This window comes from Camarhynchus parvulus, chromosome 2 (genome assembly GCF_901933205.1).
Source record: "Camarhynchus parvulus chromosome 2, STF_HiC, whole genome shotgun sequence".
NCBI classification, from domain to species: Eukaryota; Metazoa; Chordata; class Aves; order Passeriformes; family Thraupidae; genus Camarhynchus; species Camarhynchus parvulus.
This window is the reverse complement of record NC_044572.1, coordinates 66,532,226-66,550,943: the sequence shown is the minus strand read 5'-3', so window position 1 is coordinate 66,550,943 and position 18,718 is coordinate 66,532,226. Positions and strand designations below refer to the sequence as shown.

At 42.4% G+C, this 18,718-nt stretch overlaps 1 protein-coding gene across 6 annotated transcripts in view; it reads left to right on the top strand.

Moving 5' to 3' along the window:
• Positions 1-18,718, top strand: part of RREB1 (ras responsive element binding protein 1) — a 121,342-nt gene that overhangs the window by 76,808 nt on the left and 25,816 nt on the right. For all 6 annotated transcript variants that reach the window (XM_030943080.1, XM_030943079.1, XM_030943083.1 and 3 more), the window contains 2 exons: positions 6,573-6,717; positions 7,856-7,995. In XM_030943080.1, the coding sequence (XP_030798940.1) occupies positions 6,573-6,717; positions 7,856-7,995 (285 nt within the window). The remainder of the gene's footprint in view (positions 1-6,572; positions 6,718-7,855; positions 7,996-18,718) is intronic.

The window sequence follows — 18,718 nt, the reverse complement described above, 5'->3', positions numbered from 1 at the left end:
CTGTCTTCTCTTTCTTTGAGACATTTTCCATTTCATGGGGCATGAAGTGCCCTATGGTCCATCATGGTCCAAATTTCAACCTGTCTTGGATGCATCCTGCACTCCTGTTTGTTCTGATTCCATGGCACTATGTCAAAGCTTTAACAAAGTGGACTATTTTTTTCTAAACAGAGATGTTTGGTCATGTTCTGAAGGATAGACTTTTTTTTTTTTTAATATTGAAAAGGGGTTTTATGATTCTCTAGAGTTTTTTTACTGTTATTTGGGAGGAGCAGTGTAAGTGAAAGATGTTAAGACACAAAACAGTGAAAGATATAAAGCAATTGAATCAGCTGAATTGTACTGACCAGCACAGTCCTTCCCAGACCAGCTTGAAAACTTGAGTAATTCTTTTTGTTGTAAGGGGAAGAACAAATTGTATTGTAAATAAGGTGAAGGATGGAAAGCACTGATTTTTATTCTTTGCCTTTGATTTGAATTATTGGATGCGTGGCTTCCTTGTCTTCAGATAAGCATCAGATGTATCAGTGGATTTTCCACTTGGTTTTGGTACTAAACTGCCTAGAAGTCACGAGGGAGATGAGGAATAATCATGTGCAATACAGTAGAGTATAGGGTACATCTAGTGGTAAAGTGGAGAAACTTATAATAATATGTGGGATATGAAGCCAGAACCTGAACTTGATACTGTCAGATGATCTCTCTGGACTGATAATGCCCGGATTCATTGGCCTCCCCACCGCGTTTCCACAGACGTGAGGGAGGAGGAGGGTGTTTATACATACACTGGATTCTGTGCTCAAGAATTAATCTTGATTTAGATGCTGGGACTTTCCCAACCAGGCCTCAGTGAAATTGCTTGCTGCTCCCCCTCTGGACATGCTGCTTCTTCTAATCAGACCTACCTGGCATAAACCTCTCTTGACTGAAAGCCAGCAGTGCTTGTGCTGCCACAGTTCTAAGGGAGAGGCTTAACCCTGAACCCTGCTCAGGGGCTGCAAATGCACCCTTTTGTTCCATACCGTCCTTTAGGCTGGGCCTCCAAGCCAGACAGGCCTTTTTACTTTGGGACCTAAAGCACATCAGGAGGCATGGAAACTCAAGGTGCAGCTAGAGTGTACTTTTTTTCTCTCCAGAATTAAGAGGTGAGGGATTCCCACGCATGCTGAGGGATGATTTCTGTCCAAGAGCCAAAGTGATGCTGATCAGGTTATCTGCATGCAAAGCAGAAGCTCCTGGTTTTGTTCATAATTCAGTGGGACTCAGAGCCAGGAGCAGCTGCATCTTGCATTTGCCTCCTTCAGGATGCTCTGGCTTCTCATTCTAGCCTTGGGCCAGCCAGTCAAAACCTGCCCACGTTCTGGTTTTGGCATTGAAACTGTAGGCTGCCCTGTTTTGAGACCTCCAGAAAGCTTATACTATCAATATGCAAATCCCCTTGGCATTATGAAAATACATCAGCCCTTCTTAGAGATCTGGTAAAAACTGGGATGTAACCAGCAGGAGCTGCGTGTCCCTTCAGGAGACCACATGCTCCCCTGCCCTCCCCATGAGTCACCTCCCACAGACACTGTTCCAACACCATCACAAGAGAAAAAGGAAAAAGGCACTTGTGTTCTGCATTTGCCTATTACTACAGAAGTCTCTTCTTCAATGTAAAGTAGCTAAATATTCACTTGCTGCTGTACGAGTGGAATAGTTACTCTCCTGAAATCATGCTCTGCATTACGGTGTGGGGCTGGAAACTTTTTCTGCCCATTTGTCTTAATCAAAAAATAAAAGGAAAAAAAGCCAGGGGAATTCTTGTGCACTATCATCTTAGTCATCCTGCTCATGTGACACTGAGAGGGGAGAGGAGAGCTGTGGCAGAAGAGGGGAAGCAGAAGGTGATCCTCAGTGGGAGGATGGAATGAAAGTCAGTCAAGAACTTGAAAAGATGTGATTTTGTTGGGAGGGCTGACTGGCACACAGTCCTAGCACAGTTGGATCCTCTTGGCTCACCTGTGGAATTCTTTATGTGAGAGGGAGGGAAGAGATTATGAGGAGAGCTTTTTCTCATACAGCTGTGCTGCATAAAGCATAGTATATAGCTTTTTTTTTTTTTTTTGCATGGCAGTTCTTACACTTTAAGAGTTTAGTTCAGAGGTGGATTGGACCATGTTTGGAAAAGACTTAGTTTCCTCTTTTCATTTTGTATTTATTTTTTGCAAATTTTTCTGGTTCTTTCTCTGGTCTAATTTCAAGTAGAGTTCTTTGAGAGGTTAATCAAGGCTAGCTAGCACTTAGTGCAAATGAGTCCTCCCTAATATTAAGCTCAAGTGTTTATCTCCTTCCTGTCATCCTGTGTATCATGGCTGGATTTTAGTGTTCGACCCTCAGCAGTGTCCCAAGTGCATGTTTACTTGCATGCATGCTGGGCAGACTGTGAGGTGCAGATTTCAGGGCTCTGTACCTTCCTGAACTTGTCTGCTGTACTTTGGTTGCTCTGTAGAATGGCTCAGAGCTGCAATTCATTGATTTAATTTAGGAAAAGAAATCCAAGTTTCATCTGCTGTGATTCTGGATGTCTTCTGAGCTGCAGCAGTGGTCACTTTAAAGCTGCTGGCGCTTGTATCTGCAACTGAATATAAGCATTTCTGTACTTGTCCTTACATTGCCCTTCTTTTTTTCTGAACTACATTCTTACTTAAAGTGTTGAGTGTTTATCTTTATTTTTTGGAACTGATGAATGTCATATCATTTTTCTCTATCACTGTAAGATGCTGAAAGCCAGCCTGAGTTATGAGCCTGTCTTTCACATTCTAACTATGCCAGTGTTGTCAGGCCAAAATATGTTGTTATAGTCACAAAGGGAAAATAACTTCTAAACACAGCTTTGTTCCTGTTCGTCTTGTATCTTGGCAGGCTAAACAGTGAGGTTGAATATTTTCAGTGTTACATGTAAGATCTAATCAAGGCAAACTCCTCTAAAGGAGTAAGGCAACATAAATACTTCCCCCTTAATTATGGTTAGGAAATTTTTTAAGTAGAAGAAGCCTCAGTGAAGGGGGTATTTGAAAGAAAGGTTCTGGATGTGACTTGGCATCTGCTGAAGTTCAGCCCATGTTGGGTGATAAATGTTGTCTCGAGGCAGAATGACATCCATGTTGCAAAGTAAAAGAGAGAGATGAAGATTGTGTCTATCCTTTGTACTTCTTGGCTTTATCTTCCCGCTTATCTTGGGCTGTAGCTCTAGTAATCTTTCTCCTCTCCACCCTTAACTTGATGCAGTGAAACTTGCTTAACCTGCCAAAGGAACAACCTGCTGGCTGTAACATGGGCAGGTTGTGACTTTCCTTGAGAACTCTGGAACCTGCTGCTTTGGTTTCAGAATTTTTCTTTTCTTCCTTAATGATCACATGCATAGAGCTATTGCAGCAGCTGTGATGTTTGACCTACACAGTAAAAGTCAAAGGTGCAGTCAGGGTGTCTTCCTGTTTATAGGTCAATAGCTTAGGCTGCTTCCTTTCAAATATGCAAAACTAAAACATGAAGGGGGTCACCACATTCCTTGCTGTGGTATGGATTTCTGCTGTGGCTTTTAGGCCATGGCAAAAGCACACACATTACAGTAATGAGAACTGCAAGCAGCTGGGGCAGCCACTGGCTGACACCAAAGCCCCCATCACTGTGGTGCTGTACCCATGTTAGCAAGCCCTGCCTTATTGGCAAACTTCACACTTCAAGCATAGCTAAACTGCTTTTGGGACTTGCAGGAGCCAGTGTGTTTGCATGCAATAGGTCATGCCAGGCAGAGGTGCTAGGTTGGGCTGGCACTAACCTGGAGGTCCCAAGGGTTTTTCCTCTTGGTGTGCTGTGGATGTGCCATTGCATCCCTCTCAAGTAGGAGCCAGCTCCATCAAAACAAGCAAAGTTCAACAGGTGGACAAACAGCAAGAGGAAAGAACTTAGCCCTAAGGAAGCTGTTTTGCATAGGTAGCTGCTAAACAGGAGTTGTGCATACTTGTTAATGGTTGGAAAGCGACTTTAAAATAAAATGGGAAGAAAAAGTCCCATGCTCAATGCATAGCAGTTTTCGTGTTGTTTGTTTTCAGGATGAATGTGAGTTAGCTTGACTGATTTTGCTCTCTAGCTATCTGAAAAGTAACTGGCCAAGTAGAGTTAGCTGTGCTTCAGCCGAGGCGCCAGAGGGTTAAGCAGTCAGGCTGCCTGGGGTGCAGGCACAGACAGGCACAGCAAAAGCCTCTGTCCTTACTTTCAAGAGATCCTTGAAACTGGAGAGCAGTCTTTACCAAAAAGAAGTAATAAAAACATAGACAAACAATCCAAACTTCCAGATTTTGCTTTGCTGTGCAGTTGAATATTTTGACTTTTTGTTCTGAGATGCTTTCTGAATTTTATCTTCTATCATTGTGGACAGGAACCCCTCGAACAAATAACTGGTTTCTTCTCCTTTATTCTTGTGTGAATACAGGCAACTGCAGCTCAGGCTGCTGTTTTATCACCCATGAAAGAAGCTCTAAGTAGCATGAGAAGTTAGATCAGTGTCACAGGGGAAAAAAAAACCAAACAAGATTGAAGAAAACAAGGCCGTAGAGTATCTGTAGATGCCTTCCTGCAGATTTTGTGAGACAAGGTAGCACTGTGTGGATGAATCAGTTGCTTTGGTGCCTGTAGTGCCAGAGCTACCAGAGGGCCAAGGCAGGGGAGTGCACAGCACTCTGTATGCTGTGTCAGCACTCTGGGTTTTCTCTGGCTTCTGTCAATCCTGAAGAGAGCCAAATGCTCAAACCTTCAGCATTCCTTCTCCTCTCAAATGGATGATCGGCAGGGAAAGAGGTCAGATGATTTCAGCATCAATTCCATGATTCCATGTCTAATCTGCTGGGCACATCTGCACATAGATGTGACTGACAGGTGTCACCAGTGTCTGTCCACCAGTTGTGCAACCAGTGAGAGTTACTGGGGATCTGGAGAAATGACAGGTTTTTTCCTCGTGGACCTGATCCTCCAGCCCCACCCTTGATGGATGCTAAAAGCAGGCAGTAGCTGAACAGGCATTTTAATCTTGTATTGGTTCTGGTACCTGTGGTGCTTTTGGCTTGAGGCTGTTCCTGCACAACACCCTGCAGTTTGAGACAGGCTATACTTTGAGACAGTGATTTAGATGCCTTTTTTTTTTTTTAAGCTTCTGAGCTTAAAAAAAAGCATTGTGTGATGAGACAGTCTTCCCAGCAGCTCCAGGGGGGTCTGCTGTGGGTCAGTTTGGTCCAGTGTGTTATCTCAAAGCATCACGCCCTTGGCATCCAAAACTAAAACAGATTTTATATCATAACACTGAAGCAGTTATGAGGACGTGCAAGACTTGTCTGGGTTACAACATTCTCTCATGTTAGAGCATGATATTTTGCAGTCATGTTAAATGGCACTGTCCTGAGCTGAGTTGTGAATGTGGCTTCTGAAAGACTTGCCCAAGTGCCATTAACATTGTCTCCATTGTGTTTCTTTGAAGTCAGTCTTGGACAAATGGCAGCTCCCTCCTGCACTCACATACCGAGCTATTAGGAGCAAAAAATTTCCATTGTATCTAGGAGCATACATTTGATTTTATTTTTTTCAATAGCGATCTAAATTTGAAATGAGGTTAAAGGCCATATCTTTAAAAAAAAAAAATAAAATTGAAATTTGATCTTTGAGTTGTCAGAAAAAAAAGCATGGCAGCAATACATCTAACTGAAGGGAACTAGACAACAGTGTCTTCCTCAGGTTGCAAATACAGAAAACCAAGAGGCAAGTGGGTCAGGTAAACAGATATTAATGATACTGCTTCCTGAGTAATTCTGTTCCTTTCCCTTTTCCTGTGTCTTTGTGACAAGAAATAGTTGTTTTCCTGGGAAGGCAGGTTTGTGAACATGCCTTGGCAGTACAGAGTTTTGCAAGCCATACCTAGTGCACTGTAACAGTGGGACCAGATAATCCTGACTTCAAAGCTGCACTTGAAATTTGATACTGGGGTCCACCATTGTGTTAAGGATGAGAAGGAAACAAATATATTTAGGAAATGTTGCTCTGGCATTGGCATATACAGATCTATTTGAGGTACAGTCTCAGACTCTAGACAGAGAGCCGGTGGAAGATGAAGTGCTTTTTTTGCACTGAGAGAAGTGGATGCTAAGCTGCAGGCTTTTGCTTACTAGACTGCCACAAGACAAGGAGGCTGGGTATGTGGATTACTGAGCAGGTTTAGGCAGAACCAGGACCTCGTGAATGATGGGGAATCGGCACAGTACTCATGGAAATAGATGTGAGCAGGGCAAGTATCGTGCTGGGAGTTGGGACATGGGGGAAAGCTTGTGGGCTCCCTGCTGCAGCCCCTCACAGGCCCAGACACTGCAAAGGACCCGTGCTGGATCATGCCCCAGCTGTTTTTCAGAAGTTCAGGCCAGTTTATGGGATCTCTGATGGTGTCCTTTAAAGGCAAACCTTAAGAGTGTTGTTGGCATTAAAATTTACATTGGACTTCCTGCCCCAAATTTGCCTGCTGATGGTGTCTTCTTCCCCCTCCTGCTCAGGCACATGAAGATTCATGAGAAGGATCCAAACAGCACAGCGAGCACCACTCCCCCCTCGCCACTGAAGCGCAGGCGATTGTCTTCGAAACGGAAGTTCAGTCACGATGCTGAGCTGGACAGAGAGGAGAGGACACCTGCAAAAAAGGTTCTTTATGGGGCATGAAGCAAAATATGTTCCTGGTTACCTCCTAAATTGTCAGCTGTTTGGTTTGTGCAGTCAGCACAGGCTTGTTGCAGCTCTGTATATGAGTTGCCTTGCTTTTCCTGTGTAACCAACATAGTTGTCTGGGATTGAACATTATTTTCTAACTTCAGAGATTGAAATAATTCAATTTTTAAAATTCTTTATTGCTTAAATTTTTAAATTTGTTTCTGATTTATAAATAATTACTGTTGGATGACAACAGGATATACTATTCCTTTGCTGTTGCAGCTTTTCTCCTAGCTTTTTTTTTCCTCCCATATATTTTGTAGTATTTGTGGAGGATGGTGATTTAAGCTTAAAAAAAACAATTTTTACTTCAAAAGCAGCAGCAGATTAAGTCTGCTTTTGCCTAGATCTGGAGGGAAAAAAAATCTACAGTACATTTCCCTTTCACAGTAGCATAATCCTACCTTACTGGAGTTGCAAGAGTGACCAGAAAATATTTATTTGAGGGCTAGACGTTTCCATTAGGGTTTTGTTTATAAAATATTTTAACACATCTCAGTCATTCGTACAAAATGTATGGTGTCTGCCAAACTTAACTCTCCACTTACTATCTCTGAATGGCAAGCTAGTACCAGTTCCATTTAGCACAGTATCCCTCGCTCTGTGCATGCTTCTCCCTCTAATCAGAAGAGAAGTATAGAAAACATGCAGAAGTTCATTGCTTCTCCCTGAACCACTTGACTTAGCAGTTGGCAGTATCTCAGTGGCATAAATAATTTAGGCTGACAGCTCTCCTGGCTTTCTGAAGGGAGAGGAATGCTAGTTCAGTGGTATATGAACACATGGGTTTATAAGTTCTTCAAATCACAGTTCCTCATTAGAACTGATATATCTGTGACTCAGCTGCACACTTTATCTTCTGCCAAGCCTTCTTTTCTATCATGCATGTTCTTACACATGTGCCAAGGCTCTGACACCATCTCTCTTAAGGAATGCTTTTGTATTTGTTTGCAGCAAGGTTACACATGAAGCCTGCAACTTTTTCTAAGAGAAAGACTTAGAATGGATTGCAAGTTTGGTTTGTTGTTTATGAGTTGGTCTAGTGAGGTTTTTCTTTTCCCTTTTTCTGAAGGTTCTTGAGGATGGCCATTCCGCTGAAGGGGATAAGAGGGCTGACGATGAAGTTTATCATTGTCCAGTGTGTTTCAAAGACTTTTTTTGCAAGTATGGGCTGGAGTCCCACATGGAAACACATCCAGATAATTCATTGAGGTAAGAGGTAGTGCCCAGAGTGTCTCTGGTCACCAGACAGCTTGAAGAAGCCTGTTGTGGAGGGGCAGGAGCCCCTCAGCCCCCTGCACTCTTAGCTCCTCTCTTTTGTGGTTTTGAGCAAGTTTTTAAATGGTTTGCCTCATCTTGTGTCACCAGGTGCTGTAGGGCTTAATTTTATTATTTTTTGCAAATACAGGAAATCTTGCCAGTTAATAGCTGGAAATGTTTTTAGAAAAAATTAAAGCCCTTCTTCATCCCATTGAAACACATCACTGTTACATAAAACTGTAAAATGCCAACACTGCAAAATTTTAACAAGATAAACTGAAGATGCTTAAAACTTGATAAAAAAACTTGATAAAAGTATTGAGGTGTCATCCTATGAGATGATTCTGTGTGGAGAAGGCAGCAGCTGGATAGAAAGGTTTTTTCAGTCATTGGAGTGAGTGAAGGTACATGAGTTTCTGGTTTCAGACTTTCAAGAAAATGTTTTATGCTTTTCTGCCTTTTGAGGTTAGGGAATGATGTGGATTTTGGCTTAAATGAGCTTTTCCTAACAAGGAAAAATTATTTATTAATTGTTCGGGAAGGCGCTTGAATGTTGTGTTTTGACTCAAGTAATTGCCTCTGGGACTCCTGAAACTGTTTTATTTCCTTTTTTTTACCACAGAAAAATGTAGAGCCAGATACACGAAGATATAAAAGAAATTTTTCATGTCTAGTTGAAACATGTAGAAAGGATATCGTCTGTTTTCAGAAGCTTTTCAATATTTTAAACTTATTTTGGGACATTTGACTCTAATGATCTTTTTGAATGGGTGAAGAATTCAGCATCTTCAAATATCAACGCTCACTTCTGGATACAGGTTCTTAATAGAATGACATGGAGCAGAGGCATCCCATTCCATTAAATTGGATTAATTCTATAAAATTTTCCCTTTCCTAAATTTTTGCTAGAAAACCTTTGTAAATACATGTAAAATACATTTTAAAGGCATTGTTAATGTTGCAGTTACTGGGGAAAAGAGTTGAAAGCTTGGTCCATTCAATAGTAGTTAATTAAACATACTTTGCTGTTTCTGAAGTAAATGAGGTAAATTTTCACTATAGATCAAAGCTGAAACAGTTATTTTCCTGTAAGAGCTCTGTAACCCCTACAAAATGGAGTCTTGAACAATTTTGCCTTACACTTCATGCTTTAGAGAAAGCAGCTGACATATTAGCTCATTACCCTCATTTTGAAGCTTCTCTGAAGATAGGACCTCTTTGCAAAGTTATACTCCATGGACCTGAGCGGAGAGGTGGATTTTCTTGCTTTGATAAGATAATGGAATAGATATCCTTCTAGCTTGGCAGCTTTACAGTCTGCTGTGGCAAGGCAGAAAGACACAGTGGCTGTGCAGACATGCTGTTCCTCTTTATGCAGCTCTTGCTCTGGCATTAGACTTGCTTGAGGATAATATTCTCCTGAAATGGATTTTGCTACCCTTGATTCTGCTGAGCAGCAAAGACTAGAACGTGTCCCTAAATCAAAGTCACAGTTGTCAAGCTCCATGTGTATGGTTTAAGAGTAGTGCTGGGATGCTTATCTTTATAGAATTGTCTAGGTGATAGTAAGGGGGTTTTGTCAGGTGTTTGCCTCAGCCATTTAAGACGTGTCAGTGAAGACAGAACAAGGAAGATGTGGTCCTTTCTGGGCAGCTAATACATTAAGGTGCAACTTAGCCTGCCCATCTGGTTCAAACCACACCTTTTGTCCTAGTCTAGACAAGTCAAATGACACTGTCTGCCTGGCCCAGCCTGACAGAAAATCCTCTAGTAAGCAGAGCAGTTTGGACTGCTGTTAAGGTGACTCTTTCATCCCAAACAAAATGGGTTAAAATCCTTGGCCAGCAGGGGCTGTAATTCCCTGGTTCCCAGGGTTCTGCAATACTGTTTATAGGATTCAACAAGACAGAGAAAGTAGCATGCCTTTCTCAGTCCTGAGTACAAGTGATTGAAGTCCTTTTGGTGAGGCTTAAGGGTGTTTTTTTGAGTGAAAGAGCCGAAGAAATGAGAATATTTTGCTAGTAGAGCAGGAGACGTGTATACGGGGGTACTTGTGGCAGGGAAGCAAATTGCAGAATGTTAGAAGGTTTCCATCAAATCCTGTTGTTGCCTTGTTGTAGAAGACAAGGGGAAGTAACTCTTGTTAAAAGTTCAAACAAGCAAAAAAGCACAGTAACTGTGTTGTGGGCAAAGGGCAGGGAGTCTAACACCCCCAGTCTCCTTTTATTGCCCATATTGTAAAAGCAGAGTCACTTGATGAGGACCTGTGAGGAAGGATGTGTATCCCAGAGCCAGATACTCTGGGTCCGGTGTTTTCTTTGGAGCTACTGCAATAGGCAGTAGCCCAGGACAGACTATTTTGTCATGATCAAAAATAAATGATGCTCAATCTGCCTAGCCAATGCCTTTCGTTGTAAAGGCACAGGTCAAACATCCCATTCCTTTTTGCTCCCCCAGCTCCTATATAAAGGATTGCAAACTGGCTCTGAAGCAGTGCAACAGTTTGTGCACAGTCTTGATGGTGGCACCAGCATCCCTGCAGAGATGCATCCTTGGCTGAGGCAAGGTGCCAGGGAGGGCAGGAGCTTCTGCCTGGCTTCTCTGTGGTTCTTTAATCCCGCCATTTCAGTGGTGCTGTGCAAATACAGCCTCTTGCCCTCAGAGCTGTCTTGAGTCAGTCCCCACCACCGTCTGCTAAGCAGCAGAAAAGGTAAGGCTGTCTAGCAGCCCTGGGATTAGTATGTGAGCAGCTAATTTACAGGGTGGGCCATCACCCTTCCAGATACTGTCAAATGAACAACTTTAAATCACAGGGTTAGCTGTTCAAAGTCAGATGAAAAGACATTCCCCATTGTCTTGCCCAGAAATGCTTTTTCATGTAAAACCCAGAGCAGTGAGCACCTCATTGTTTACTTGCAGCAGAATAAACAATTCTTAATCCACTGATTGTGTGAGAGGGGCTCCTGCTTGGGAGAGTATCTCTTGATTATGTAAAATCCTAAATCGTGCATCTTTGTCTCCTAATTACGGTAGGAACTGCCCTGGTCTTGAGAGTAATAATAGGGCCCTTTGTCCCATTGACAATGGGCTGTGGTACTGCATCTCCTTCATGGCATTACACCCCCTGGTCAGTCTCTGTCCCTTTGAAGCCCTGTGCCCTGCACCCTAATTAAAGACATGAGCTGGCCCCCGGCAAGGTTGTCTGCAATGCCCATTAGCAGTGGGAGGTGGCCCAGGAGTGCTTTCTGACCCCCTTGGCCTCTCTACCTGGATTATGTGAAGAAGTCTGCTTCCCTGCAGCTGGGGCCTCATGACACTGTCTATTTTGGTGAGTTTGTATCTGGGTGGTGATATAATTAGCAGAGAGCTGAAACGCTGCACAGCCAATAGGGAAAACGAGAAAACTCACAAAGCAGGGGAGTTTCTCTGGAAACTTTAGTGGCTCAGAGTTGCTGTCAGACGTGAAACTGTGCTTGTAAAGGTCACCTGACAGCTCTGAGCAACGTCAGCAGTGCAAGCAGAGGAAACGTGAGGATTTCCCAGGGAGAAACCTCTCCAGATGCTATGCTGGGTTTCTCCTCTTTCTTTTGGCAAATACAATGGAACAAGTTTAAAGTAAAATGTGTGGCTTTTTAAAAAAAGTACATGAACTATAAAATTCCTCTCTTGGATTTCACTGTAGCCAGAGCACACCCTTTTTATTTCTTCTCCTTCTCATCCAGGAGGTTTAGTCCAGTATGCTGTACCAAGAGCTAAAGTATTTTTAATTTTTCCTTCCTCACAGCAGCAAAGAGACAATTATGCTGCCTCTCATGCCTAGGTATCTTCCTGAGGAGAGGAGGAGAGAGCTGGTTTTATGGTGTTGCAGTTACCTCCTTTCTTAGACTCATTCCAATATAATTTCTCAGCCAGGATAGTTGTGCAGTTTGAATGTGGTAAAAGGTTGCTTCTTAATTAATATCATGAGGCTTTCTGATCAGAGCTGGTTCAGTATGGCATTGCCTCCACTTACAAGATTTGGTTTTGCTATATTTTTGTAAGATACAAGAAATAAGACATTGCAGTGTGAAATTTACTCTCTGCCTATGTCACACAGCTGACCTGGTGACCAGAACCAGTTGCCATGAATGGATTCAGGGGAGATTAAGTTTTTGACCTTCTACAGAGCCTGTCCAAACAGTGATTTAATATGTTAAGCTTTGTAACTTGAAAATCCTGGCCATATTTTCACAAGGACAACAAAAGCAGTTCTCTTCCCCCAGGGTTATGTGCTTCTGTAAAACCTCCAAACAAAGGACACCAAAAGCTGTTTACAGCCTACCTTGTTCATCAAAACAGCCTGCCCAGGTTTTGCTGAAATTGTGTAGAGGTTGAACACTGCCAAGGAAAGCTATTGTTTTGAACCCAGGTTAGTAACAGGCATAGCAACAGAAGAACTCAGGCCCTGGAAAGAAAAGTGTTAGGAGTCTGACCATTAGGATCTGTGGTCATCTGCCTCTAAGTTTTGCCAGGGTAACCACTGTGAGGTCTTGTTTTTGAAAACACTTATGGGTGGAAAATGCTGTTGTTTTTTCTTGGTGTTACTTGGCATCACCAACATGGAGTGGACAACTTAAATGCCATAGGAATGGTCTGCTGGACTCTGTGGGTAAATTGAAGATACCTGTAACGTCCAGCTTGCAATTCAGGCAGGCTGGTCACCAGGTTGCCCCCTTTGCCAGCACATCCACATTCTTCAGTGTGTGATGGGATGCTGCCAGGCACCTGGACCTATGTCTCAGTCTTTAATAATTTTAGACAATGTGCATGAACAACTCCATTCAAGACAAGAGGAAGTGGGTTTTGGGTGAAAAATATACCAGCTACTTAGAATATGGCATGTTTATTGCCCAGTTACTGTACTTCAAGGCAGTTCTGCACCCTGGCTTTTTGGAGATAAAATAGGAAAGAAAAGAAATGAATGGAGATTTAGGGCATGGAGATTATTTCAGGCATTATCACCAGTAGAAAAGACTAGTGCAATATTAGATTTTTGAAGCAGTAGTCTGACCATGTAAAAGGACATTGAACTGAATGTTAAAAGAAGAAAAAAGAAAATAGCCAGAAAAATACCCTAGTGCCATTCCTGTTTTTGCAAATGCCTATCCAAGCAAGTTTAGGAATTCACTTTCTATCTGTTCTCTCCTTATATAGTAGGGGTAATCCTTCTGGCTTCCTTATTCTGAAGCACACTGCTCTCTACATGTGGCAAGCCTTTTGTGGGAAGAGAGTGTTAGTGATGCTACAAACATGCAGGAGTGAAGGTGTTTGAAAACTAGAAGTTGTTTGCAATTAATTTTACTGTGAGACAAAACTATGGGTTCATGGTGGGAAGAGGAAGCTTCTTCTGCTAGTTGACGCTGCTGTTATTGGAAGCAACTTGAAGGATGAATGACAAGTCATCTTCATTCAGCATTGTGAGGTTATATCCTATTTTTCTCTCTGTCACAACTGTTGATGTGCGCATGGCTTCATTCCTTGTTAGCATTTCAAAATAAGAAACAGTATGGTGTTTTAATGAAGATGGATAATTCTGAGCTTGTTGTATCCTACACAGTCATTGAGAGGGATGGAGAGCACTCCAGCATAGACATGTTCATGGACCTCCTTGAACTCTGCTTTTGGTATACTATATTTTGGGCCTAGTACTTCCTTTTTTAGTCACTGAGATTATACCAGCAAGGACAGTTTAGGTAGAAATTGCTCTGGAGTTATTGAGTACTAACACCGTTAATGCTACAAAACTTGTTACAGCCAAAGATGGAGGTGACAAGGGGCAGTGATGTGACACTGCCAATTCAGCTCTCAAGCTGTTTGCTCAATGTCTTTCTGATAGAAACTAGGAACCAACTCCTAATCTCTTGCTGGCAGCATTTTCAGTGCAGGAGCAATTCCATGAGACAGCTGATGAGGATGAAGTCCAGCTCTGGTAAATTCTGTGACCAGAAATATGCTGCAGTACAATGCAATTCTTGGTGAGGCAAAGGAGAGGGTATGCAAGCAAGCTGGTGAATGCATCCTTTTACTGAGCAAATGGAGAAGTAGAATCAGTGGGTTGTCTTGCTAAAGCAGAACAGAACTGCATGTTACATGCCTTCTGAAGTTCCTGTTCAGAAAAGAGAGCTGGGAAACATCTGAAGAGCTGCGCGAGGCCAACACTGGCCTAGAAGTGGTCAGCTCACATCAGGGAGCTCATTGTGTGAGGAAACTGGGAATCCAGAGCAGCCGGATAAAAATATTGGCTGGTGAATGGACACAGGGAGTGATGCTCTCATGTGAAACTGTGTGCTGTGTCACATGCTGTTAAATATCTTAGCTTGGCTGCCAGAATAGAAAGTGGGTAAATGCAAAGCTGACTGTAGAGGAAAGCTGCTTGTAAAAGGGCATGCAGGAGGGAAAAGGGGCTGAGCCAAAATAGGTTATTAGCACGCCTGCCTGATCCTAAGGAGCAGGATTTGTTTATTTGCAGGCTCTCTCAGAGTGCTGGGTGCTGCTCAGCGTGTTGGCAGTCATGTCTGCATGCTGAGCATATCTTAACCTGCAAATGTAGATAAGGGCAAGGGGCTGCAATCCAGATCCAGCTGCACCTATTTGTGAGCCCTGTTCTGATCAGTGGAGGCTTACAAGATAGAGAATCCCCTGGAGATGTATTTCCTTATGTTACTCATGAAAAGAAGTGGCATTTTTTTAACATGGTAGACACACATTTCTTTTTTATCTCTTGCTATTAATTTAAAAATTACAGAAGTACTTGCTTTCATATTTGAAAGATGTGTTAGAAGATAGGAAGAGCTTTTCATTTTCTTACCTTGAAAGAATACCAGAAGGTTCACATGAGTTGGTGTGCACAAATAACTGTTACTCTGCATGTTGTGCAGCTTCTAATTTTGGTAGCTGTAGAGGACTATTCTGGTCAAGTTTTTTTGCCCCTCAGATATGTTTGCCCTGACTATTAAACTCTTCATTGTTTAAGTTGATCTTCGTCTCTTTCTCTGTGATTCTGTCCAGCCAAAGTGCTGATACTTCTGTTTTTTAAAACTTTGACCTTTATTAAGCAAAAAAAGTCAATATGAGAAAATGACTACTTTTGTGTGAGTGTCTGCAGGCCATCTCCCATTTTCCCATTATTTTGTCTTAGTTGCATGTTAATTGTGTTGAAGTAAATGGTAGAGTAAGCTATTGTTTCACCAGGGCAGAGGTGTTTAGATCCGGCACTGTTGAAGTGTTGCTGGTAAGTGCAATTCATTACAGCATTAGAAAGAAGTTTTTACTCATTTTTCTTTGCTGACACACAAAGGAAGTTTAAACACGACACAGCGTGGCTTGTGCCTTTTTATTAAACCTTACAGCAGTTAATTTCACTGGAGTCACTCTGATGGGGGAGTCACTGGTGCGGACACTGGCTCTGCTGCATGCTGACAAATTTCTAAAGCACAACATCACCCTGGTTTATATCGGGTCTGTCCTGGCTCCTACACGATACTTTTCTTGCCTGGACCACAGTGCAGCTGTAGGAATGTACATAACGCTGTGCATCCCTCTATTAATAGAAGGGTTGGTACAGGGGGTTCAGCCTTGGCTGCACCCAAGGGTGGCTTGGCTTCTTTGAGGGAGAGGATTAAAGAGAGCGACAGAACATCGGTAACAAAATCAGACAGCCAGTGGGGCAGTGGAAGGGGGGAAGAGTTAAAAGAAAAGTGCCTCTTTTGCCGAGGCTGTGAAGCAGCATGCACTGAACATTTAGCGGGCTGTGACCGTCCCCTTAGGCATGAGGAAAGGGGAGGGGAGCCTCTGCAGCTGGCAGGGAGTTGGCTCCTGGTGCTGCCTGCGGTTCCAGCACAGCCCCTTAGCGGTGGGCGAGGTCAGCTGGGTGAGCACAGCCCCCAAGCGGTGGGCAGAGCAGCCGGTCCTGCGGGGTCAGACACGCTGGGGAGCTGCGGGGGAGGGAGGCAGGAACGGGCATTGCAGGACAGCAGGAGGACCCGGAGGGAGGCAGGAGCAGGGCTCACAGCGCTGCTGCTTTTCCATCACTCATCTGCAGCAAATGGGAGAGATTAGTGCGGCTGTTGGATGTTATTTCCCAAGGCCCTGGGTGTGGAGGCCAATAAAGGTTGTTTTTTGGTTTTTTTATCCAAAAGGAGATGAATATCGGGACCTGGGTGGGGTTGCACAGGAGCAGAAACCAGTTGGCTCTTTTTCATCTCTCTCACTTTGCCTTGTCCCTGAAGAAGTGAAAAAGAAGCAAAGGAATGATTTCCTGAAGGAGAACATGTCTGTAACCTGCTAGCTTTTCTTTCACAGATGGTGAAAGCCCTTGAGTCTAAAAGCATCCTTTCTCCATCTCCCCCGCCTTGCCAGGCTCCCCTGCAGCAGGACGTTGCCAGTGTGGAGGCTGGGAGCCTGCTCCCACCTCCGGTGTGGACATGAGTCATCAGCAGGGAATCACCCATCTTTCTCTTCTACCCGCTTGTGTTATTTTTAGGTCAGCATAGGAATTTCTTTGCTCATGAGAGCCACATTAATTCTGCAAATAACTTTAGAGAGAAAGGAGAATAATAACAACAGAGATAGAAAAATACACCGTACTGACTGGGAATTTCAGTGGGAGGAGTTACACAACTTCATAACATAATTGTGTATTAATGACTTCTGTCTCGGGATACGTTTCATTCCTTTTGTTTGTTTTCCTTGCTTCTGTTTGTGGAAGTTGCTAAAGAACACGAACAGGAAAGGAACAAAGTGGTACCAAGCTTTTTATTTTTGATAAGGCCTAGAAATTTAAGGTTGTTTTTATTTGTTAACATCCACAATATGGGCAACTTTGTATTAGTGAGCTGCATGGGTGAAAACTTCAGATTTTAGTCTGCGTGGTTTCAGACGTACAAGCAGAACAATGGTAAATGTCACTTGCTCACCAGCAGTCTCAGGTAATGCAGAGCATAGTGTTTTGTTTAATTTCTTGGTAACATAATGGTAAATACAAATATTTGGCATTTTTGTCTTGACTACTGAAATATAAAATCTAGAAGGATTTAGTGGTTGTCTGCCTTACTCTTAATCAAAATCAAGACTGATTAATTTTGCTAAAAATTTGGCTTTGCATTTCCTTTCTGAAATGTCTTTCCATTTCTTAAAGAAGGACAGCTATTTCCTCTGCAGACAAATTGGAGTTGTCTCAGAGGAGAGTGTAATGCAAGGTAACAGGCACTGCTTATGTAAACTTTCCTTGCAGAGGTGCCGCTTACGAAGTGTAGCAAATCCTGCCTTGCCCCCTTGAACAAACAAGCTTTGCAAACCACTGACTATTTCTTAAAGCCTGTTAAAATTGTTTTATAGCCTAATTATCATTACAGGTTTCAGGAATAGTAACTTATTTTAGAAGAAAGCTTTTTAATGGTGTGTTTTTACACAAAGATGCATACACTTGTCTGCATTAAGAAAATTTTAAAAAGAAAAGAAAAAGGTGGGTGCACTGGTGTAGTAGCGATTAATCAGAACTGCCTGGTGTCATACGTGGCCTGAGCACCAAGTACAGCCTGGTTGTTGCATTGTTATATTTTGGTTCTGCTTTTGTGTTTTAGGAGTTCTGTTTCCTTACCTGCTTGTTTTTTGCACCTCTGCCAGTGAGCCAGAGCCTTAGTATTATATTTACAGTGTTACAGATATGAGTAAGTCCAAAACATAAAGGCAATTTAGAATTAAAGTAATTTTAAAGGGGCTTTAGCTGCTATAAACAGTTTTTTCATTTCTACTTAAAATTTAATCTCTATACTTGGAACTGAACAGCTTTTTTCTTCCTATTCTGTAATCATATTTATAGAAAAATTGAACACTGTGGCCAAGACTAGCAATCACATGATAACAGAGGACTTTATTAGATACGTCTGGAAACTTACCTTGCAAGTAGAGTGCTTTTATTTCTGCACAGGTGTGAGCCGCTGCTTGGCCCGTTGTGCTGACAACCTCAGAACGTGTTCCCATCACAGTTCTCTGCAGCCATGACATCCATGTTTGACTTGGAACTGCACATGAGCAGACTTGGGAAATTTTAAGGAGAGGGAGGCCTCTCTGTTGGGTTTTTGGGTTTTTTTTTTTTTTTTTCTAATGTTTGGGGGTTTTTTTGTTGTTGTTGGGTTTGTTTGTTTTTGTTGTTTTTTTTTTTAGTTCATCTTGACCAAACTATTACCATATGTTTCAGATGCTTTATTTGATATGCTGTACTTTTCAGACTTTCCACAATTACTATTTTTTTTAAGCAGTTTAAACAAGATGAAAAAATGTTCATATCACCTCGGATTTCTTTCTCTTTTCCTTCTTAAATTGTGGGTCTAGGTTTAAAAGTACTGTAGGCAGTGACACTACTCAAAGACAGAAAATAGTACTGATGACAAAACAAAGAAATTAATAGTTAGACTTCCTTAAAAAAAACTAATGCTTCCAGTTAATGCACTGTTAGGCATGGCAGCTTACTCCATTTTAAATTAACACAAGACTTAGTCAGTGTAGGGATGCTTACCTTAACTAGTTAGTTTTTGACACTTAGTAGCTATAAGCTTTCCTTGTAGGTGCTAGGAGTCCATACCTGGGTCAGAGAGGAAGGCAGGGCATCCACAGCTCCTTCCCGTGTGGTTCTGTA